This window comes from Vitis riparia, chromosome 1 (genome assembly GCF_004353265.1).
Source record: "Vitis riparia cultivar Riparia Gloire de Montpellier isolate 1030 chromosome 1, EGFV_Vit.rip_1.0, whole genome shotgun sequence".
NCBI classification, from domain to species: Eukaryota; Viridiplantae; Streptophyta; class Magnoliopsida; order Vitales; family Vitaceae; genus Vitis; species Vitis riparia.
This window is the reverse complement of record NC_048431.1, coordinates 7,343,893-7,368,500: the sequence shown is the minus strand read 5'-3', so window position 1 is coordinate 7,368,500 and position 24,608 is coordinate 7,343,893. Positions and strand designations below refer to the sequence as shown.

Sequence of the window (24,608 nt, the reverse complement as noted above, 5' to 3'; positions counted from 1 at the left end):
GTAATTTTTTGTTTTTACAAAGGGTTTTCACAACACTGAATTGAAAACGTAATAGAGTTTATACTATTAACAACCATAAAATTGGTTATCTCTCCCATCTTATACATCAATTATATTCCATGCAACTGCTTTATATTAAGATAAAGCAAAGTCTGACCACCCCTAGTATGCATATCCAAGTAATTGCCTCCTAATGTGGATGATTCCATTCAATATTTCAGCTCCAAGTGAAGAGGCTTGTGACATGCTTCAGAGATGGGAAGTGGAGGATCAGACAGTGAACCATTGAGAATGCGTCCGGCCACCCACTGGTTTGCAGCATCAGTATAATGTATGCCATCCCAGCTAATGTATTCTGAAGGATTAGTACAAGAGGCACCATCAACTTCAGTCCCATTCACCACGGCCTTCTTCCCACATTCTCGAAACTTCCCATTTTGCCCACAACATTGCCCAAAAGGATCAACAAAACCTGCAAAATCCAAATAATAGAACTATCAGTACTGAGCCTGAGCCCAATGTGTTTTGTTGGCATTTGAACAGACGAACACCCTTTAGACCCATTGAGCCCTCACGGCTTTAAAAAGTCTCCACAAAGTTACAAAGTCAAGAATAGTCAACTACATGTATAGTATTAGACTATTAGTCCTCAATCTTTCATTTATTTCTAGAGATTCAGAAAGGCCAAGGCAAATGAAATTTTACCATGTGTCTTGGCTTCACTGATTAGGGAATATTTAGCTGAGTAGATGTCGACGTAAGTGAGTAGAGCATCTCCAAGTTTGCTTCTTAGTTGGGACACCATGTCCTTAAGCTGCCTGTTGAACTCCTGAGCCACCTCATTGTAGGACTTAATGCAGCCAGTTTGGTCAACATTATCAGACTTTGGAGGATAATTTATAACAAAGAAGGGCAAGCAGCCAATGGGACCTGTATTGTGTATCCAAAATATTTTTGCTCCTTGTTGGTAGAGTTGCTGAAACAGCAGCAAAAACCGCAATTAAAATGTTAAGTAAAACCCATATATATCAAGCAAGGCACTTCCTCAACTTTTCCTGACCAATTCCAACAAGTGGATGGTTGGTCTTAGAAAGAACAGAATATGTAAGGGAATCATTAATTGCTGCTGCTAATGTTCATACGTGGGAAGGAAGTCTTAGTACCTCTATGGCCTGAGAAAATTGATTGATTATGTTTGGAATGGATTTCTGCACTTGCTCTACCGTCATTGAGGTAAACCCATCATGAAGATCGTTTTGTCCAGTATCCATAGTGTAAAGAGCCTTTGTGTGGACCCCGCATTTCGTGCTCAATGCGTTTCCCACTCGATGGCGAGCTCGATTTTTATTTAAAAAAATTGATTTTTTATTGATTATTCAAAAATGACTTGGAGTCGCCACTTATTTTTGTTTTATTTTTAAAGGGTAAACAAAATAAGAAAGAAAAACCCTAAGTGTGACTCCTTATTTTGGAAAAGGCGGTCTGTGAAAAACCGGGTCGGGTTCGGGGGTCAGGTTACTTATCGGGAAGGTACGGTAAAGACCGTAGCACCCCTCTAAGTCCCTAAAGACGGGTCTCTACTAATAAAATGAAGCTTACATGGCAGTCAATGTGGAAATCAATGAATACTCGAATCAATCATGCACGTATGAAAGTCGAAAAAATGCATATGAATTAACCAGAGTGAGAGTGAGCGCGTACCTGGGCAACGAATCATCATGCGCTATCAAGGAAAAAGGTTAGTGCACAATAAATAGCATAACATAGCTCACATGTCACTAAATTGAGTGCAAAAATCATCAAAGGCACGCATGACACTTCACTCAAATTCACTTTTATTTTAAAGAAAATTCATTTGATGTTGGGCCCCCACCAAAGCCCGTTTTATTTTTGAGTGAATTAATTTCGTAAATTCTATAATTAAGAATTACGAAAATTAATTCACACTTATTTTAAAACATTTAAAAATCATGAAGAATTCGAAAGTGGCTCGCCGAAAAGAAAATGGCGGCCAAATTTTATTAAAAAACGGATTTTTGGGATTTGAAAACTCTAAAGATGAAAATTTTAAGAAATAAAATTATTTGAAGAATTTAGAAATTGGAAAAAACATTTTTAAAATTTGAACTTGGAGGATTCTTTTAAGATCGAAGATGGTGAAAAAAAAATGATAAAATAAAATAAATAAATAAATATATAAAATAACATGAAATAAAATAAATAAATAAAAATAATTTAGTAAAATAAATAAATAAATAAGTAAAAAAAAAAAAAAAAGAAAGAGAGGACGTGTGGCTTAAAGGTGGCCATGCACCATGCAGAGTGGAGTCCTGAGCTTGGGGCACCTTGAACACTAATTGCATGTCATCTTTGAAACCCCGATGAAGCTGAGATGATGAATTCTGTAGAATGATGAGTATATTGAAACTGGAGATCAAGTGAAAGTCAGTCAAAAGTACCCCAAGGTGGTCATGCATAAGCCTTTTCTTCTGAGCTCTGGGCATAGGGAGACTGCACTATAGGGATCAGTGGTACTGTTGAGCTGGTCACAAATGAACACTGTATTCCTTCGCCATAGCTAACTTGTCCAGGCCACTGTTCACTGGTCCACATATTCTAAAATCCAAATTCAAATATAGCAAGACTGGATCCCATTTTTCTTAGAGCTTAAACATACAGTTCAACTCATGAGAGGAGAAAACGTGGCTTGGATGGGAGGAGAAGACTCTGCTTTCTCAGTGGAAATACAGACTTGGAGTTGATTCTTCATTTAATTCCATCTCAGAGCATTATGCTCGAGAGTAGCGAAGCCGTCTGGGTACACTGCCACAACTGTCAATTTCCGCGCCAAATTGTCACGCGGGTGATTGAGAATTTTTGTATTGGACTTTTGTAAGGGAAAGATTCCAGTCAACAATGCTGAGATCCTTCTCTTTCTGCTGAAAACAAAGACATACCATACTCAATATCCCGTGCTGAAACCTCAACCATGCGTGTTATTTCATCCCCTATTCCCTTCACTTTGACCGGAGTAGCATGTTCAACTCAATAGGCGTTCACCATGAATTCCTCGTCCCTGATTATGAAAATATCTCCATCGCTTCGTGTATTGTCTCCGCTTTTGCCAAGGAAAGCAATAATTAAGCATAGCCTGGGTGCCATAAACCATCACCACTACGTCGAGGAAAACTGCACCTTGAATCCAGTAGGGCAACAATCCACAAACTGGATAATGCGTCTTGTCTTGAAAAGCTTCTGGTTCAGCGTCATTGGGTTGGCATGAAGTGCCCAGGACAGCAGCCAAAGCTAGACAGCACCACACCCAGCCTCCAATGCACACTCCTACACTGCAATGTGCTTCAGCACTCGGACTCTTGGCTGGTGCTGGATGATGGATACCGGAGCCTATATGTGACTTGCTCGGCTCCAAAGGGACTGGCCTTTTGTGAACCATTGAAGGCTTCTTCCGCATCTGAGCTTCTTGAAAACACGACCCGAGCACAGAAAGAATCATACAGTATCTCTGTTTCTGACTCATTCAGAGTCCCAAACTTCGAAAATATTTTAATGAGGTCATCTTTTGAGGGTAAGGAGATCCCAGGTCCAAATGACAAGAGAAGTGTAGCGGATTCAACCTTTTTGTCCTTGTCTTTGTGTTTTGTCTTCGTATCTGACTTTCCAGCAGCAGCTTGCTTGAGTTCTGGGCCATCTGGCTCTGCTGTTTCATTCTTTCTACTCCTGCGGGCTTGCTTAGATGAGTTGTGGTCATTCTGTTTTAGGTCTTCTCTTGATGACCCAGGTTCAGATTCTTGACGTTTTCTCTTTCTACCAGGTCCATGTTTGTTGAACATTTTGTAGTTGGAACCATCATGATAGATTGAACTTCTGAATGCAGACAGAAATCCACTGATCTGATCAACAGATTTGTTTTCCCTCAGATAGAAGGGATTAAGGGCTGCAGATCGGATTCCAGATAGAACTTCTTGCAATGATATGCGGATTTCCTTCAGGTCAATAACCTTGTTCCGATTTTGTTTTGGTGTCTGAAGTTCTTTACTGTCTTTGTTCTGATAGGTCGTCTCACTACTACACTTTAAAATTGTAGGGGACCCAACAGATTGACCTGCAGCCCTGGAGCTCCGCTCTCCCTTACCAGCAACATTCGAAACTTCAAGGAATTCTGTCTTTGAGTCACCCATTGAGCCAGAATTTCTATGCATCCGTATCACATTTGTATATGGTGGGCACAAATATTTGCTCTTCTTCCTTTCCCGTGAAACAGAGGTCTGCTCACTTTCTTCAGGAAGCCTGCCACCATCATTTTCAACACTGAGGCCTTTCTTCTTCTTTTCCCTTGACACAGGACTGTTCTCACTCTCTCTTTTACCTTCACTGCCATCACTTTCAACACTTACAGCCCTATCCTCCTGGTTTTCTCTCTGAGCTCTCCTCAAGCTCTAAGAAAACTTCTTCTCCTGTCCGGCTTGCTTGTCAAGCAAGGCCCTCAAAAATATCTCTCTCTAAGCTCTCCAAAAACTCACCTCTCTGTAACCAGTAACCTCCCCCAAAGAATGCTCTCCAACTTGCTTTTTTCCTTCCACAAGTTCTGTCGCAAGACCAACATTGACCAAGAAAAGATTTCAAGTTTGGTAGGCACCTAATGAGTATGGGCATGGTGGAATTATGAATAGGGACGTGAAAGATTTAATGGGCATAAATGGTGATGGGAAATGGGTTAGATATGAGTATAGAGAGATGATCAGTGGGTATGAAAAGAATGGGTATAAAGGACGGGTATGGTGGGGTATGGAATGAGGGATTTGATATGAGTATAGAGAGATGGTCACTGGGTATGAAAAGAATGGGTATGAAGGATAAAAGGATGAAGGATGCGTTTAATGGGTATTTTGAAACCAAAAGTGAAGGCATGTAGGCGGGTGTGATGGAGCCATGATATATATGAAGAGAATAGATTGAGGATGGTGGCCAAATATGAGAAGGAAAAGTCATAAAGGACGGGGATCAAATGGGAAGGGGGCAGTAGCAGGCCACAAAAGAGGTTTGGAGGCAAATTGGGAGGACGTGGGCTGTTCTCATACAAGGTGGCCAGTCAAACTGTCGCACAGGGTCAGGAATATACTCATCAACAGCATCCATTAACCTCGAAATAGCCTGTTTTCCTATTTCTTCATTAGTCATCTGTAAAGCGTACAAAGCTGAACCCCGAATGATGGGAATTTCATCCCCAGGGAACTTGTAGAAGCTAAAAAGCTCACGGAGTTCCATTTCTGGCGTGCAAGTAGAATGTGTTCCTTTGTCTGTGGCATGGGCCCATCAGGAGCAAGAACAACTAGAACACCTCCAATCACTTGGGCAGCCCCAATAATAATATTCTTCACATGATCCGCATGTCCTGGACAATCCACATTGGCATAGTGCCGCTTTGCAGTCTCATATTCGACATAGGCCATTGCAATTGTAATTCTTCTCTTCTTCTCTTCAGGAACCTTGTCAATTTTATCCAAGGCAACTGTTTTCGCTTTCCCTTCCTCTGCAAGCACCTTTGTAATAGCAGCAGTCAATGTAGTCTTCCCATGAAGACTCATAAGTTGTTCCGCATCGAAGAGTGAAGTTTCATGGTCATCATTATCCTCTGAAGCCACTCCCATGCAACTAACAATAATTTCTGAAGAAATTGCCCCATGATACATCGGTACTATTTGGACTAGTTTCCCAAGTTCTTTGTAGCTTGCTGTTACAATTGTCAATCTCTTGTTTCGGTGCCTACGGGATGCTAAAACCAGTGAAACCAGAATAAATACCCACAATGCACGGGGCACCATTGAATATAAAAGCTTTGTTCATAAAAGATGCATTCATGCACACTGCGTTTCCTTCCCGGTCGTGACCAGAAAGTAATTTGTTGTGGCAAGCCACAGAATACTCCAACTTTTAACAGATGTGCAGTATCTCTTGGTACTCAGTCACTTATCCATTTTCACCATTATTGAACGACAACTATACACCTTCAGATTGATGAGGTTCAAAAATCCTCTGAGGATGTTCTCACATTCCCCTCATTGGGCCTTCATTTCCACAACGAAATCTCCAAAATTCCCACTACCAAATCTCCAACAGAGATAGCCGCCTCAACAGTAAAATTATTAAATCTGAGATATCTCGTGCCAGATCCTGAAGCAGCATCCTCACGTCTCTTGGTTGGGTTTAGGTAGTCCCTCAAGCAGAGAACACGTTCCTTAGTCTCTTAGGCAGAGGTGAGGAAACTGACATGCCTCATAGACGAAGTACCAGGAACAGAGGAAAGCAACCAAACAAAACACCAATAATCGGAGCAAAACAAAACCATACAATGTCTCATTTCATATGATAATAAATGAGCTCATACTAGGGTGGATGAAATCAAACAAGTATCAAATAAAAGATAGAACACTGTTACAGAAATATCTCATGAAGAAAACAAAACAGGAGCAAACCAAACTACAGAAAGACCATTAGCAAAATATCAACATGCTCACTCCCAGTCAATAAACATCATCTAAGAATCAGCGGAAACAGAACAGAAAAACATACCAGTAGAAACTAATAGGGAATCCATGATGAAGGTACCTGAGAATGCTTCCTTTTCTTCCCTCTGTTTTCTTTTAATTTCTGGTTCTCCTCCGTGCTCTGCCGTCTTCCTTAGCAGCCTGCTCACTGCAAAATCAGAACCCTCTCTCCGGCAGCTTCTTCCTTCTCTCAGCTTTCTGTTCTCAATGCTCTCCTCATTCTCTCTAGACACCTCCCTCTGTAACCAACCTGAGCTCCCGGAATCCCCCCAAGCAAAGGATCCCCTCAAAGCTCTCTCAACCTCCGCAAAAATTTTCTCTTCTCTCCCCTCAAAAGCAGCCTCTGAAAAGCAACACTCCCCCCCCTGCAACTGCCAGCCACCCCTTGAAAAAGCACCTCTTCACCTGCAGAAGACGCTCCCCCTCTAACAAACTCTCAACGTCCTCTGCATCTCCTCTTCCCGGTGTCGCTTCCTGATAGCTCTTCAAAAAGCAATATCTGATTCCACAATGACCAACCAGGAGGCAGCATTTGGCTCATAGAGAACTCTCCACTTGTCATCTTAAGAGCTTTACACCTGTCAAAAAGAGTAACCTGCAGAAATACAAAAGAAAAAGTCCCAAATGGGGGTCTACAAATATGCCCCTCTTCGGTAGAGATCACGAGTGCAAGGAACATGAACGCTGGAGTGAAAAGCAAGTGCGAATAGTGAGTGGAATGAAGTGAACTCTACTGAAGAACCAAGGAGACCCCCATAGGGATACTAATGAAACGCAAAGTAACTCAGGCTAGCAGACAAACACAAAGGCTCTAATCCTAAAAGAAAAACATATCTCAGAGAGCCTCGGAAGCCACACTAAGGATCCAGACCCCCTCTAAGACGTCTCCAAAAGTGACCCGAAGATCGATGTCAAAAATGAGTAACGGTCGAACCACCCTGGAGTACGATCAAGAATGTGCCCAAGGGAAACTGCCCTATGCGGACTATGAGATGAATAGGTGATAAGCACAGGGTAACGAGGTGAGGAGAGTGAGAATAAGTGCAAATCCATGAAAGTGAAACGTGCAATGCCAATGAATATGAAGGCTAGGAGCTGTGACTCTGAATGACGAGACTGACTCTAAACACAAAACCGAGAAAATAATAGCTCTGGAAGCCAAACCAAAAAAACTAACTCTAAATACTAAACTAGAAGGCCCATAGGTGAAGACCTACGGTGGTGATACAATAAAAATGCCCATAGATGCCAATCTATGGTGGTGAAATAACTGAAAGGCCCATAGATAGCTGATCCATGGTGGTGAAATCTGAAACAAATGCTCATAGATGAAAATCTATGATGGTGAAAAACTGATCAAAGCCCATGGATGTTCGATCTATGGTGGTGAATCTGAAATAAATGCTCATAGATGAAAATCTATGATGGTGAAAAACTGATCAAAGCCCATAGATGTCCGATCTATGGTGGTGAATCTGAAGCAAATGCTCATAGATGAAAATCTATGATGGTGAAAAACTGATCAAAGCCCATAGATGTCCGATCTATGGTGGTGAATCTGAAATAAATGCTCATAGATGAAAATCTATGATGGTGAAAAATTGATCAAAGCCCATAGATGTCCGATCTATGGTGGTGAATCTGAAGCAAATGCTCATAGATGAAAATCTATGATGGTGAAAAACTGATCAAAGCCCATAGATGTCCGATCTATGGTGGTGAAAAACCGAAACAAAGGGGGATGCCCTAAGCAAACTGACGGTAGGGGGATGCCCTAAACAAACTGACGGTAGGGGGATGCCCTGAATAAACTGATGAAAGGGGAATGCCCTAGGTGATAACTCGTAAAGATCGACAAATGGGTCTGACAACCATGAAATCAACGCGAGACATGGTAAACCCAAAGAGAGGGGGTATGCCCCAGTAGAAAAGTGCTAAAGGGGGTATGCCCCAATATGATGACTCACAAAGATCAAGAAGTGGATCAAAGGATGAGAAAAATCACAAAAGGTCTGGTGGACTCAAGGGTAGGGGTATGCCCCGGTATGACAACTCACAAAGGTCAAGAAATAGACTGAGCAGTGAGAAAGTCCGCAAAATATCTAATGAACTGAAGGATGGGGGTATGCCCCAGTGTGAGATAGTAACCAACATAAGACATAGAATGTCGCCAAACAAGACACTCTGGGATATGCTCAATGACGATGCAATGAAAAACATGTACAAAGCCTCAATGAACAAAAGCTAAAACAAGATCAAACATCACCAAAACTATGCTGACAAAGCAAAACCAAAATAATGGATCAAACAAATGCTGACCGAGACTCAAAGTCTGAAATGTAAGCAAATCAAGACACGACATGTCAACTATCGATAATGAGAACATCATCACAAATATATCAAGAATCTAACAGGCCTCACCATCATGGGAGATGTTGAGCATAATGTCCAAAGGCATGTGAAAACTCAACCAGAAGGCTCGAGACTAGTCCACATCTTCCTCGGATCAAGAGAAAGGGATAAAGTCAGGTAAGATGATGAAATATGTAAGCCCAAAAGATGTAAGGCTCTGATAAGACGGGAGCAAGTATAACGGTGTCCAAGGGAGGATGCATGAGTCTGTAACAAAGGAAAGTGGGTACCCAAGTCGGACCAAGTATGCTGAGAAGACTGAGCCCAGGGTGTCAATGACTCTACGATCCATCGAAAGCAGCAATCATAAACAGGAGGTGGAGTCTCAATGTCAAAATCAGCAAGGTGGCTATGCCCCAGTGTGAATGCATCATCTCAGAATGGGTAAGCTCTCAGTGCAGAATGATCTCTGGAAAGTAAGTGTCTGACATAAACTGTCATCTCACAAAATCATCATCGATGAGTGGGCTATGCCCCAGTGTAAGCATCTCCAAATCAAACATCAATGAGAGGAGTACAACCAATCATACCTCATCTGATCAAAATGAATCTCCGCTCCTCGAAGTCATCATGGTAATGTGAAGAGAGTATCTGACCTCCTCTAAAGAAAGAGCACGTCTCAATGTGAACTGGTGTCTCTAAGATCAACCTCCAATGAAAGGGTTATGCCCCAGTATAGGGCAAACCCTGAAATGACTAAACTCCGCTGCATGCTCTCATAAGTGTCCGTGTCCTGATCCAATCATCTCAAAAATACGTCAACAATGATGAGAAGGCTATGCTCATGTGATCACATCAAAGAAAACATTCGGTCATATCTCGTACTCCAATGTGAAATGAATCTAATCGCCTCCAAGGAACAGCTATGCCTAAAAACCATCATCGACCGAAAGGGGTATGCCCCTGTGTAAAATACACCAGATGAAATGCGCTAATCACGTCTCATGCTCCAATGTGAAAAATGACATCTGATATCCTCCAAGGAATGGACATGGCTCAAAAATCCGTCATCGACTGAGAAGAGTATGCCTCGACATAATGGTCATCCAATAGAAAAACTCTCTGAGATGGCTATGCCCCAGTGTAAGGTCATACCATAACTCCTGGTCCATCACAATCGGAATGCTCTCGAATCAATCCCAAGTATCGCTCACATAAGAGCTGTCAAACACAATGTGTGATGTCATGGTCTCAGGGTGGTCTTAAGACTCAGGACGTAACGAAGGCTAGGGTGATAAGGTGATAGAAATGAAGGGAAACTAGGCCCAAATACCCAATGATCAAAACCCATGCCCTCATGTATAAAATGCAACATGTATAGAAAATATCGTGAGCCATGGACCTGAAGATGCCTACGTGAACATGGTAACAATGATGATGCAATGAAGAAAAACCGAACTGATGACAAGATGTATAATGATGGTGCGAAAAGGGTATCAAACCTGAAAATGAGGTCACTGAAAGAACGAAATAAGAGGTGAGATAAAAATGATGAATCAGAAGTGAAAATGAGGATGATAATAATGAAGCAAATAATACCAAAAGGAGTAATGATCGACTCAGATCAGACATGGAGTGAAGTCACATCAACTACGAACACGATGATGGAATGGACAATGACCCAGAGCTCCTAAGAGAAAGTCACTCATCCCGCTCGCAAGATATACGACAAAATGAATACAAAGCCAGAGGGATCCCGGGAAGCTCACATACGAACTCCCGTCAACAAACATACTCGATCAAGTGACCCTCGAATATCAATACATACACTCAGTGATGGATAACAATACACACCTGGCTTGCTTTTTTTTTTTTTTTTTTTTTTTTTTTTTTTTTTTTTTTTTTTTTTTTTTTTTTTTTTTTTTTTTACATATATATAAACTGTACATGCTCTGAACGCATACAAAGAAGACCCAAATATGGGATCAAAACGAATAAACATACTCTCAAATGTCAATGTACCATAAACTCTCTCTGATGAGGTGACCCTCTCAAGCTAAGGATCCCTGGATCAGTGTCCGTGGGATAAATAGTGGAAATGACATGACTACCCCTCATGTAATGAACTGAAGATGATCACCCCTTGGGATGAAAGAAGATGATGTGAAATGAACAGTGGATAGAATGAGGAGGATGAAATGAATAACACGAACAGTAAGATGAGATGAAATCCAATGATGCAGTGATGAGAACAGATAATGAGAAGAATGCGCCCCTAGGTCCAAGGCTCATGAAACCCCTAAACAATGCATGCATACACTGAAGGGTCCCTATCCCGGTATAGAAGGTAAGCAAGGCTATAAGAAAGAAAAGGCTATGATGTTCATGTGAGGCTCAAAGGGCTAGCAATGGCTATATATCAATGAAGGTAATAGGGTGTGAGCTAACCGAAATGAAGGCCACCCATCTTGTGACCACGGTCTCAAACATCATGCTCTCAAGCCCTCAGATGATCGATACCTATGATCGATGTCCATATGATATAACCACGTCAACCCTCTAGAATCATGCATCAAACCGTACTCCGAATGCTCCATAACAATCTCAAAGATGATCCTCTCAAAGCAAAGTGAACGACGATCTCATCAGGCACGACTGCCCATCACAAGCCAACCCTCATCATACAATATCAATCTCTATACTCACGGCAAAATAAGTGACAGTCTCATCAAGCAATCGACCAATCCTCATATCGTAAGCCACCCAAATATCATAAGCCAAACCTCGCCATGTGAGATCAAACCCTAGGCTCAAACTCCTCACACACTACCTGGTCGAATCAGAGAGGGGATGTGAAGGGTTAGAAAAACCGAGGATGGAAAGGTCATATAATGGTCTCAAAGGTGATGCTGTGCAAAGCTCATAATGGATGGATGTAGGTCAAAGCAAAGTCAAGGTGTGGGAAGTGAGCAAGGTACTGCTCTGATCATAAGAAGATGGACCACAATCTCGAACTCTCTAGGTCAAATCTCTGATCCTAGGCTAATAGGCTCAATATCCTCCATGATAGGTCAAGCCTCAAGATCACAATGTGCAAGTGAAAAGACGTCTCAAGTCAAAAGAACAATACATCATATCACAAAACACAAAGATACGTCCATAAAAGAAAATGCATCAAATGGGATAATCCGATGAGTACATCATGCAAAAGAAGGATAACAAAGACAATACTCAAGAATCGAGTTATAGTCTCTAAAAGTCAAAAGCAAAACAAGACTAAACAAACAAAAACAAAAACGGTGACTGGTCTTGTCATCACATCTCTGGCCATAGAAGGAACAAAATCTGAGCACCACTGTATCAAGATAAGCCAATCATGAGTCAATCGCCCAAGTCAATAAGATCAGGGACTGATGGTGAAGGAGCGTCTGCATGCATAGCTTGAGCTGAGGTAGGAATAGGAAACATGTCAGACTGAGGATGCCCAAACGTCCCAGAATCAACAATGTCCTGTATGGCATGTCGCAGGGCAGTGCAACGATCAGTGTGATGTCCTACTGACTGATGGTACATACAATATAAATCAAGCCGAAACTGCGAAGGCACAGGATCCGGAAGTGCCCTAGGAGCCAAAGGAGCCAAAAATCCCATGGCCTGGAACGTCTCAAAAGCTCTACTCAAGGGTATACTCAGATCTGAAAAGTGTCTCCGACATCGTCGATGAGGGTGAGGTCGCCCCTGAGGAACTGTAACGACCAGAGGGCCGCGAACCCGGGATGGAGGTCGTGTCGACGTAGCCAATGAAATGGATGAGGAATGCTGCTGGAGCATTGAATGTGGGCGAGGTCGTGGATGTGAGGCACCCAAAGCAACAGGTGCTGATGAAGTCGAGTGTGGCAATGAAGGCGTCGCTACTCCTGGAACTCCTCTCGATGACGATGGATACTCTGACAGAGTAAGCTCAATCCTCTCAACTCTCCGTGTCAAATCCACCATCATCCCGTAAAGAGTAGTAAGAGTAATGGGTGCGATCTCGTCCGACATGGTGAACCTCAACTGAAGAAGTCTAATCTCAATGTACTCTGAAAATATCATAACCATCATGCCATCAATCTCTGCTCGGGGACCAGTCACGACACTAAAACTGTCCAAGACTCTAAAACAAACACATGCAAGAGACAAAACAAAACAACACACAGTGCTACTCAAAATAACAACACAAAATGCATGATACGAAACAATGATAATAATAAAAAGAAGACAGAAACACATACCCAAGAAAACAACAATATCACTAAGTGAAATGAGAGTACATCATGCAAAATAATAAGACAATAAGGTCTACTCTCGAAACACAAGGTACGACTCGAATCACTAACTATAAAACAAGACTCAAATACAAAGTAAAGGAGAACAAAAACTCAAACGACCAACTAAACAATGTAGTCCCAAAATACACCAACAAGGTATCAAAGTGTCCTGTGAATATCAGTGCCTTGGGTGTCCAAAATGTGATGGTATAAGCCCGAAGGAGGAGGAACTGCATGTGTGGACTAGGCTGGAAAGGAATCAGCAGTCATATCTGGACCAAGATCAGTATCTGTGGTCGATACAGGAAAGCTAACTGTACCACTGTCAATAAGATCTTGTATGGCATGACGTAGAGAAGCACAATAATCAGTACGGTGGCCTGCCATCTGGTGAAATGCACAGAACTCGTGAGCGCGAAAACGCGGAGGCAAGGTACTCGGGAGTGGTCTAAGGGCCAATGGTACTAAAAAACCAGTAGATCTGAGTCGCTCAAAAGCTCTATCCAAAGGCATCCCCAAATCAGAATAAGTCCTCTGACGTCGCCGATGGGGACGAGACTGCTCATGTCGTGGGATACTAGTCTGTGGACGCTGAAACTGGAATGAAGGTCGCATCGTGGCAGTATGAGGATGCACAGAAGGGTACTGCCGAACTGAATGAGGATGACGATGCTGTAAGGGTGGGAAATCACTCCTATGTATCTGCAATGATCCCGCACAGGGATGATAACCAGGTCGTCGATGCTGAAAGTCCACAGAACATACGCCTCCATAGCTCTCAAATGATCCACCAACTCCCTTCCCCTCAGTATCTGGGGAAAGAGTAATATCTGACCATAATCCTCTAGATATGCCATCATCTACATCGAACAAAGCCTGAACCAATGATCTGAAATCCTGGAATGGGACTCCTGTCAGATGCCGAGCAAACCTAGGATGCAAACTCCTCAAAAACATGCTCATCTGATCTCTCTCGGTAGGTCGCTCAATCATCTCCGCGGCCTTCTCCCTCCATCGGGAGATAAAAGAAAAAATAGGCTCATCTGATCCCTGTCTAAGAAACTCAAGCTCTCTACGTGTAACGCTCGTATCACCACTGAATGAATACTGTCTCAGAAACTCCTGTGCTAAGTCCTCCCAAGTCCTCCGACGAGATGACTCTAATGAAGCGTACCATCTCTGTGTCTTGCCGCTCAATGACAATGGGAACAAAGTGAGCAACTGTGCCTCATCTAGACCAAGGGCCCTCATAACTGTGCTATAAAGTCTGAGATGAATACGAGGACATCCAACACCCGTATATCTCTCTATATCAGGCATCCTGAACCCGATCGGCAAAGTGGCCACTGGCACATCGTCGGTGTCATCCCACGAAATCATCTCATCAGGATCTCTCATCTGTCCAATCTTCCGCTCGAGTCTGTCCATACGAGAACGAGGATCCTCAATAAAGGTAACTGGTGTGACAATGGGTGGAATGATAGTAGCCTGATCATGTGAAGTCTGTGTAGCTGGCATCTGAACAGGTATAACAGGTGGTGTCACTATATCAGATGGTGTGTCCTCGAGCACTATGTGTCTACTCTGCTGAGTATCCATCCTCTAACTCAAACTGGTCAATGCCCCCTGAATCGAAACCACAGAAGCGATAAGCTAACCAATCGAAACTAACTGTGAATCCGTCTATAGTAGCTCAGAGATACGAATCAACCTCTATCCCACTCAACCCAGGGCACTGAACCAAGACTGGGACTATAAATAGACTCCTACAAAAGAACTCAAACAAAAACGACTCAAACACGACTCATGCAACGACACGGGATGTAACGAACAATGACCAACACATGATACAATACAACCCAATACATGACAGGGTGCAATACACAATCATATGGTGACAATCAAAATTTGGATAGACGATAGAATCTTTAGAGTCACATGAGTGTCCAACATGAGATGACTACAAATATGACTAAAGAATTTCTATCGATGATCCAGAAAATGATCGAGGTGTGAAGAAAGTGAATGGGGGTGTGAAGAACAATACTATCACGAGATCGATACTTAATATATAACAAAATATCCTTAACTCAACCTTCAACTCGAGCTCCATATGAGAAAGAATGATAAGGTGATCAAGGCGAATCTCTCGAAAAATGTGTGAATATGAAAATGTGCCTTTCACCTTTCTATAATGAAAATGTGAGCATCGAGTGGAAAATCGAACCATGGATCAAACAAAGAATGAAGCACTAAGCCCATGATAGGTGTACAGTGTAAACAGATGATCAATGAACATATCCCAAAGTATCGAGTGAGTGACAACAAAGTGAAGAGATGTGCCGAGCCAAGAAAGAAAAACGAAAACCCTAGGGAGAAAACATGCTAAACTCCTCGAGTGAAAAGCATAATCCAAGATGACACGAAAAAGGTGATCCGATCGATACTCAAACTCATGCCGATCTCCGAGCACTCTCAACTGGAGACTAAAAAGAGGGAGTGTCGAATCCAAAGTGTAACCACAGAGGCTCTGAAGGCCCTCAGATGCACCCACGTGTAGGGAGGGAGTCCTGATCGAAGGATCTACGGCTCAAACTACGAGGTGAAGGTGGCTCTAAATGGATATGGGTGGACTTAAAAAGATCCCTAGCAGAAGCGATCATACCCTCCGACGGTACGCAACCCTCTGCACGCCTCCGAAGAGACGGGGCGCTTCCATGCAAGGTGGTCATCACCTCCACACATGCACTACCTCGACATCCCAGGGGGTTTCCTATGGTGAAATCTCTCAAACTCTCAACGCTCAATAGTCAACTAGAGTGCACAGTGAGCGGTGTGGGTGCATCCGAAAACCCTATGAATCTAGAGCAGAAAAGGAAACACACTGGTCGCACAACTATCCATGAAACCTAGCTCGGGGCTATACAGGTCTTCAATGATCGGACTCCAATCAGCATCGATATGTCGGTCTCCTCCAGAACGCTCCCGTACATCGATATAGCCCGTCGCTAGACCCTACTCCTAAACTCTGGCTCGGTCAGAGAACAATCACACAGAAGGCCTCACACTTGCAAAAGTGAGAACCAAAATGAAGGAAATGACCGAGACCAAGAGAGTTGGAGGTAAGGGGATAGAAGTGCGGCCCACATGGACAAGCAACATGCAATCAAGCAGAAGAAGGGTAGGTCATGCGACATACAGTCAAGCAAAGTATAGGATATATCACTCATGTACACATACAAGTCGTGCCAATCAAGATGAATAGTGATAAGAACACCATGCTCAAAGACGGTCAAGAGAATATATAATCCAGAGAATCGACATGTCAAATCAAACGATGCATAACAATGAATCCATATGTGCAAGGCGATCAGAATAATCATGGCAAATATCATAATCACTATGCTAAGCGAAATAAGATAGGCAATCAATACAATCAGCATGTCAATATCTCGAACGAATATGGCAATGAAGCACAGAGAAAAAAAGCTATCTCGAGATCCTCAATCAAGACGAATCAATCATCATAATCAGAATGTCAAATATCTCAAACAAATATATCAATGAAGCATGAAAAAAACTGGCTATATCAGAATCCCCAATCAAGATAATCGACCTATACGACCAACATGTCAATGTCCCAAGTGAAAACTCGGGAACCCTCAATGTGCAATCAAGAAGTGAGTACTCACTGATAAACTCATCAAACATCACATTTGCTTCACTTTAAGTTCAAGCTTGACCCTCTAAACGATCCCCAGTGGAGTCGCCATTTTGTGGACCCCGCATTTCGTGCTCAATGCGTTTCCCACTCGATGGCGAGCTCGATTTTTATTTAAAAAAATTGATTTTTTATTGATTATTCAAAAATGACTTGGAGTCGCCACTTATTTTTGTTTTATTTTTAAAGGGTAAACAAAATAAGAAAGAAAAACCCTAAGTGTGACTCCTTATTTGGAAAAGGCGGTCTGTGAAAAACCGGGTCGGGTTCGGGGGTCAGGTTACTTATCGGGAAGGTACGGTAAAGACCGTAGCACCCCTCTAAGTCCCTAAAGACGGGTCTCTACTAATAAAATGAAGCTTACATGGCAGTCAATGTGGAAATCAATGAATACTCGAATCAATCATGCACGTATGAAAGTCGAAAAAATGCATATGAATTAACCAGAGTGAGAGTGAGCGCGTACCTGGGCAACGAATCATCATGCGCTATCAAGGAAAAAGGTTAGTGCACAATAAATAGCATAACATAGCTCACATGTCACTAAATTGAGTGCAAAAATCATCAAAGGCACGCATGACACTTCACTCAAAATTCACTTTTATTTTAAAGAAAATTCATTTGATGTTGGGCCCCCACCAAAGCCCGTTTTATTTTTGAGTGAATTAATTTCGTAAATTCTATAATTAAGAATTACGAAAATTAATTCACACTTATTTTAAAACATTTAAAAATCATGAAGAATTCGAAAGTGGCTCGCCGAAAAGAAAATGGCGGCCAAATTTTATTAAAAAACGGATTTTTGGGATTTGAAAACTCTAAAGATGAAAATTTTAAGAAATAAAATTATTTGAAGAATTTAGAAATTGGAAAAAACATTTTTAAAATTTGAACTTGGAGGATTCTTTTAAGATCGAAGATGGTGAAAAAAAATGATAAAATAAAATAAATAAATAAATATATAAAATAACATGAAATAAAATAAATAAATAAAATAATTTAGTAAAATAAATAAATAAATAAGTAAAAAAAAAAAAAAGAAAGAGAGGACGTGTGGCTTAAAGGTGGCCATGCACCATGCAGAGTGGAGTCCTGAGCTTGGGGCACCTTGAACACTAATTGCATGTCATCTTTGAAACCCCGATGAAGCTGAGATGATGAATTCTGTAGAATGATGAGTATATTGAAACTGGAGATCAAGTGAAAGTCAGTCAAAAGTACCCCAAGGTGGTCATGCATAAGCCTTTTCTTCTGAGCTCTGGGCATAGGGAGACTGCACTATAGGGATCAGTGGTACTGTTGAGCTGGTCACAAATGAACACTGTATTCCTTCGCCATAGCTAACTTGTCCAGGCCACTGTTCACTGGTCCACATATTCTAAAATCCAAATTCAAATATAGCAAGACTGGATCCCATTTTTCTTAGAGCTTAAACATACAGTTCAACTCATGAGAGGAGAAAACGTGGCTTGGATGGGAGGAGAAGACTCTGCTTTCTCAGTGGAAATACAGACTTGGAGTTGATTCTTCATTTAATTCCATCTCAGAGCATTATGCTCGAGAGTAGCGAAGCCGTCTGGGTACACTGCCACAACTGTCAATTTCCGCGCCAAATTGTCACGCGGGTGATTGAGAATTTTTGTATTGGACTTTTGTAAGGGAAAGATTCCAGTCAACAATGCTGAGATCCTTCTCTTTCTGCTGAAAACAAAGACATACCATACTCAATATCCCGTGCTGAAAACCTCAACCATGCGTGTTATTTCATCCCCTATTCCCTTCACTTTGACCGGAATAGCATGTTCAACTCAATATGCATTCATCATGAATTCCTCGTCCCTGATTATGAAAATATCTCCATCGCTTCGTGTATTGTCTCCGCTTTTGCCAAGGAAAGCAATAATTAAGCGTAGCATGGGTGCCATAAACCATCACCACTACGTCGAGGAAAACTGCACCTTGAATCCAGTAGGGCACCAATCCACAAACTGGATAATGCGCCTTGTCTTGAAAAGCTTCTGGTTCAGCGTCATTGGGTTGGCATGAAGTGCCCAGGACAGCAGCCAAAGCTAGACAGCACCACACCCAGCCTCCAATGCACACTCCTACACTGCAATGTGCTTCAGCACTCGGACTCTTGGCTGGTGCTGGATGATGGATACCGGAGCCTATATGTGACTTGCTCGGCTCCAAAGGGACTGGCCTTTTGTGAACCATTGAAGGCTTCTTCCGCATCTGAGCTTCTTGAAAACACGACCCGAGCACAGAAAGAATCATACAGTATCTCTGTTTCTGACTCATTCAGAGTCCCAAACTTCGAAAATATTTTAATGAGGTCATCTTTTGAGGGTAAGGAGATCCCAGGTCCAAATGACAAGAGAAGTGTAGCGGATTCAACCTTTTTGTCCTTGTCTTTGTGTTTTGTCTTCGTATCTGACTTTCCAGCAGCAGCTTGCTTGAGTTCTGGGCCATCTGGCTCTGCTGTTTCATTCTTTCTACTCCTGCGGGCTTGCTTAGATGAGTTGTGGTCATTCTGTTTTAGGTCTTCTCTTGATGACCCAGGTTCAGATTCTTGACGTTTTCTCTTTCTACCAGGTCCATGTTTGTTGAACATTTTGTAGTTGGAACCATCATGATAGATTGAACTTCTGAATGCAGACAGAAATCCACTGATCTGATCAACAGATTTGTTTTCCCTCAGATAGAAGGGATTAAGGGCTGCAGATCGGATTCCAGATAGAACTTCTTGCAATGATATGCGGATTTCCTTCAGGTCAATAACCTTGTTCCGATTTTGTTTTGGTGTCTGAAGTTCTTTACTGTCTTTGTTCTGATAGGTCGTCTCACTACTACACTTTAAAATTGTAGGGGACCCAACAGATTGACCTGCAGCCCTGGAGCTCCGCTCTCCCTTACCAGCAACATTCGAAACTTCAAGGAATTCTGTCTTTGAGTCACCCATTGAGCCAGAATTTCTATGCATCCGTATCACATTTGTATATGGTGGGCACAAATATTTGCTCTTCTTCCTTTCCCGTGAAACAGAGGTCTGCTCACTTTCTTCAGGAAGCCTGCCACCATCATTTTCAACACTGAGGCCTTTCTTCTTCTTTTCCCTTGACACAGGACTGTTCTCACTCTCTCTTTTACCTTCACTGCCATCACTTTCAACACTTACAGCCCTATCCTCCTGGTTTTCTCTCTGAGCTCTCCTCAAGCTCTAAGAAAACTTCTTCTCCTGTCCGGCTTGCTTGTCAAGCAAGGCCCTCAAAAATATCTCTCTCTAAGCTCTCCAAAAACTCACCTCTCTGTAACCAGTAACCTCCCCCAAAGAATGCTCTCCAGCTTGCTTTTTTCCTTCCACAAGTTCTGTCGCAAGACCAACATTGACCAAGAAAAGATTTCAAGTTTGGTAGGCACCTAATGAGTATGGGCATGGTGGAATTATGAATAGGGACGTGAAAGATTTAATGGGCATAAATGGTGATGGGAAATGGGTTAGATATGAGTATAGAGAGATGATCAGTGGGTATGAAAAGAATGGGTATAAAGGACGGGTATGGTGGGGTATGGAATGAGGGATTTGATATGAGTATAGAGAGATGGTCACTAGGTATGAAAAGAATGGGTATGAAGGATAAAAGGATGAAGGATGCGTTTAATGGGTATTTTGAAAACCAAAAGTGAAGGCATGTAGGCGGGTGTGATGGAGCCATGATATATATGAAGAGAATAGATTGAGGATGGTGGCCAAATATGAGAAGGAAAAGTCATAAAGGACGGGGATCAAATGGGAAGGGGGCAGTAGCAGGCCACAAAAGAGGTTTGGAGGCAAATTGGGAGGACGTGGGCTGTTCTCATACAAGGTGGCCAGTCAAACTGTCGCACAGGGTCAGGAATATACTCATCAACAGCATCCATTAACCTCGAAATAGCCTGTTTTCCTATTTCTTCATTAGTCATCTGTAAAGCGTACAAAGCTGAACCCCGAATGATGGGAATTTCATCCCCAGGGAACTTGTAGAAGCTAAAAAGCTCACGGAGTTCCATTTCTGGCGTGCAAGTAGAATGTGTTCCTTTGTCTGTGGCATGGGCCCATCAGGAGCAAGAACAACCAGAACACCTCCAATCACTTGGGCAGCCCCAATAATAATATTCTTCACATGATCCGCATGTCCTGGACAATCCACATTGGCATAGTGCCGCTTTGCAGTCTCATATTCGACATAGGCCATTGCAATTGTAATTCTTCTCTTCTTCTCTTCAGGAACCTTGTCAATTTTATCCAAGGCAACTGTTTTCGCTTTCCCTTCCTCTGCAAGCACCTTTGTAATAGCAGCAGTCAATGTAGTCTTCCCATGAAGACTCATAAGTTGTTCCGCATCGAAGAGTGAAGTTTCATGGTCATCATTATCCTCTGAAGCCACTCCCATGCAACTAACAATAATTTCTGAAGAAATTGCCCCATGATACATCGGTACTATTTGGACTAGTTTCCCAAGTTCTTTGTAGCTTGCTGTTACAATTGTCAATCTCTTGTTTCGGTGCCTACGGGATGCTAAAACCAGTGAAACCAGAATAAATACCCACAATGCACGGGGCACCATTGAATATAAAAGCTTTGTTCATAAAAGATGCATTCATGCACACTGCGTTTCCTTCCCGGTCGTGACCAGAAAGTAATTTGTTGTGGCAAGCCACAGAATACTCCAACTTTTAACAGATGTGCAGTATCTCTTGGTACTCAGTCACTTATCCATTTTCACCATTATTGAACGACAACTATACACCTTCAGATTGATGAGGTTCAAAATCCTCTGAGGATGTTCTCACATTCCCCTCATTGGGCCTTCATTTCCACAACGAAATCTCCAAAATTCCCACTACCAAATCTCCAACAGAGATAGCCGCCTCAACAGTAAAATTATTAAATCTGAGATATCTCGTGCCAGATCCTGAAGCAGCATCCTCACGTCTCTTGGTTGGGTTTAGGTAGTCCCTCAAGCAGAGAACACGTTCCTTAGTCTCTTAGGCAGAGGTGAGGAAACTGACATGCCTCATAGACGAAGTACCAGGAACAGAGGAAAGCAACCAAACAAAACACCAATAATCGGAGCAAAACAAAACCATACAATGTCTCATTTCATATGATAATAAATGAGCTCATACTAGGGTGGATGAAATCAAACAAGTATCAAATAAAAGATAGAACACTGTTACAGAAATATCTCATGAAGAAAACAAAACAGGAGCAAACCAAACTACAGAAAGACCATTAGCAAAATATCAACATGCTCACTCCCAGTCAATAAACATCATCTAAGAATCAGCGGAAACAGAACAGAAAAACATACCAGTAGAAACTAATAGGGAATCCATGATGAAGGTACCTGAGAATGCTTCCTTTTCTTCCCTCTGTTTTCTTTTAATTTCTGGTTCTCCTCCGTGCTCTGCCGTCTTCCTTAGCAGCCTGCTCACTGCAAAATCAGAACCCTCTCTCCGGCAGCTTCTTCCTTCTCTCAGCTTTCTGTTCTCAATGCTCTCCTCATTCTCTCTAGACACCTCCCTCTGTAACCAACCTGAGCTCCCGGAATCCCCCCAAGCAAAGGATCCCCTCAAAGCTCTCTCAACCTCCGCAAAAATTTTCTCTTCTCTCCCCTCAAAAGCAGCCTCTGAAAAGCAACACTCCCCCCCCTGCAACTGCCAGCCACCCCTTGAAAAGCACCTCTTCACCTGCAGAAGACGCTCCCCCTCTAACAAACTCTCAACGTCCTCTGCATCTCCTCTTCCCGGTGTCGCTTCCTGATAGCTCTTCAAAAGCAATATCTGATTCCACAATGACCAACCAGGAGGCAGCATTTGGCTCATAGAGAACTCTCCACTTGTCATCTTAAGAGCTTTACACCTGTCAAAAAGAGTAACCTGCAGAAATACAAAAGAAAAAGTCCCAAATGGGGGTCTACACTTTGAGAAGTCCTCCGGTCTTGGGAGAGTGTTTTTAATGTCCGAGTTTTGAACTGGAAAGTCAGAAACCATTGATGTCACAACCAAACATAGAGGATAATGTATTGAGTTGCCTTCAGCAGAAGTATGGGAGAAAATATACGTAAGTACCTTGAGGGTATAGCTGAGTAGTGCGAGCTTTGAATTGTGCAAATTGCAGTAGCTGAATGTTGAGAGAAAGGGGGTAACAAACTTCCTCAAACATTCTGAGATGAGGTGGCTGAATTGTGGACCCAGTGGCAGCAAAATTTGCTCCATGTCTGAAACTCGTTCCAATAGAATCTAGATATGCATTCAAGTAAGGTAATCCCAAGTTTTCAGCTGCATTTCACGGGAAACCAAGTAAATATGGGAAGGGCTATACCATTTCGAATTTCTTCTTTCAGAAGTTCTTTGAAAATATTCCCAAGCGTGTAATCATACTGTTTTTTTTTTCAATCAGCATTTGAGATTACTTTTCCAAGAGAGAATTCTGAGATTAAAAAATAAAAAATCAAAGTAATATTTGTCTTAAAAAAAGGGGGGAGAAGTATGACAAGTGACAAATAAATAAAGGAAGGCTTTGTTGTGGCAATCCGAGACTGCACATTCCATAGGATGAAGCTATTTGTCACTGAACCATTTTATTGGGAATAGCAAGAGCATCTCTGAATACTCAAAGGTTTCGTATCCAAGGCAAGTTTTCAAGAAACTGCTCGAGTTTTAGCAAAAGCTGTTCTATGGGGTCATATCAATTGGTTGAAAGGCCTAAAAGAGAACTTCGTACTGGTGGATGAACCCGGTTGGTACTGAATTTAAAGGATTAATGAGGGGTGCAACTATGAAACTACCAACCAACATATTACCTATAAAATCAATGATCAAGCGCCCATCAGAATACCGTCCAGATGGTTTGCCAAAGTTCTGCCCGTTTGGAAAAGGGACCCGACGGAGTACAGCCGAAACACTGCCCGTGTCAGAATTTGAATCACCAAAGTTGTAAATAGCCGGAAAGTGGCAACCACTAGATCGGTCAAGTCTCCAATTCACATAGAAAACTGAGAGTAGAGCAACCAAAACAACTCCAATTACCGCAGCTGCTGCCATACTAATCCTGAAAGTGTAATAGAAATTTATGTAAACAAGAGCTTTAACTTGTAACTTCTTGGCTATATTTTTGGGCTAATTAGACAAGTGATGGATAGTGGTAAATGGGATTACAGAGGTTCCCAAGTTTGACGAGATTGATATGGGAACAAGTTGAAGGCCTAACCACTCTCAAGACCATATACCATTAAAAGAAAAAAAGAGCAGAAAGTCAAGGCTAATAAACCTTAAAATAATGAGACTTGGGAGGCAAGGTTGAATCACAGAGGAATACATCAAGGGAGCAACAGCTTGTCTCTCTCATTCGTGGATGGGTTACATTTTTCAACCTGAGGATGAGGCAACTCCCGATGGCTGATGGCTGAATCGTGTGGAAGGATATAATGGGCAAATAATCACAAGACTGAAACAAGTGGGAAACTTTGAATGGATTCATAGTGAAACGCATTCATTCTTGTAATCAATTCAGTAAAATCCGGCTGATTTTACATCACACTACACACATTCCACAATCAATAATCAACCCACAATTTGACAACATTAAAGTGTTCCAAAAACCATATTAACATC

General features: G+C 42.1%; 1 protein-coding gene across 1 annotated transcript; it reads right to left on the bottom strand.

Annotated features, from left to right (window-relative positions):
- Positions 1-36: 36 nt before the first annotated feature.
- On the bottom strand, positions 37-24,488 carry LOC117914292 (GDSL esterase/lipase At3g27950-like). The gene is made up of 7 exons (XM_034829563.1): positions 24,265-24,488; positions 23,798-24,045; positions 23,064-23,273; positions 22,915-22,966; positions 1,164-1,284; positions 706-976; positions 37-472 (listed from the first exon to the last, which is right to left on the bottom strand). The coding sequence occupies exons 1-7, from the start codon at positions 24,312-24,314 to the stop codon at positions 210-212; spliced, it is 1,215 nt and encodes a 404-aa protein (XP_034685454.1). The 5' UTR covers positions 24,315-24,488; the 3' UTR covers positions 37-209.
- Between the last annotated feature and the right edge of the window lie 120 nt (positions 24,489-24,608).

Excerpts from the sequence above, each read along its gene's own strand:
- LOC117914292 (XM_034829563.1), bottom strand. The coding sequence starts at position 24,314 with ATGTATTCCTCTGTGATTCAACCTTGCCTCCCAAGTCTCATTATTTTA. Across the intron at positions 24,046-24,264 it reads CCAAGTCTCATTATTTTAAG|GATTAGTATGGCAGCAGCTG; the intron begins GTTTATTAGCCT and ends TTACACTTTCAG. Across the intron at positions 1,285-22,914 it reads AGACCGGAGGACTTCTCAAA|GGCTCTTTACACTATGGATA; the intron begins GTGTAGACCCCC and ends GGTCCACACAAA.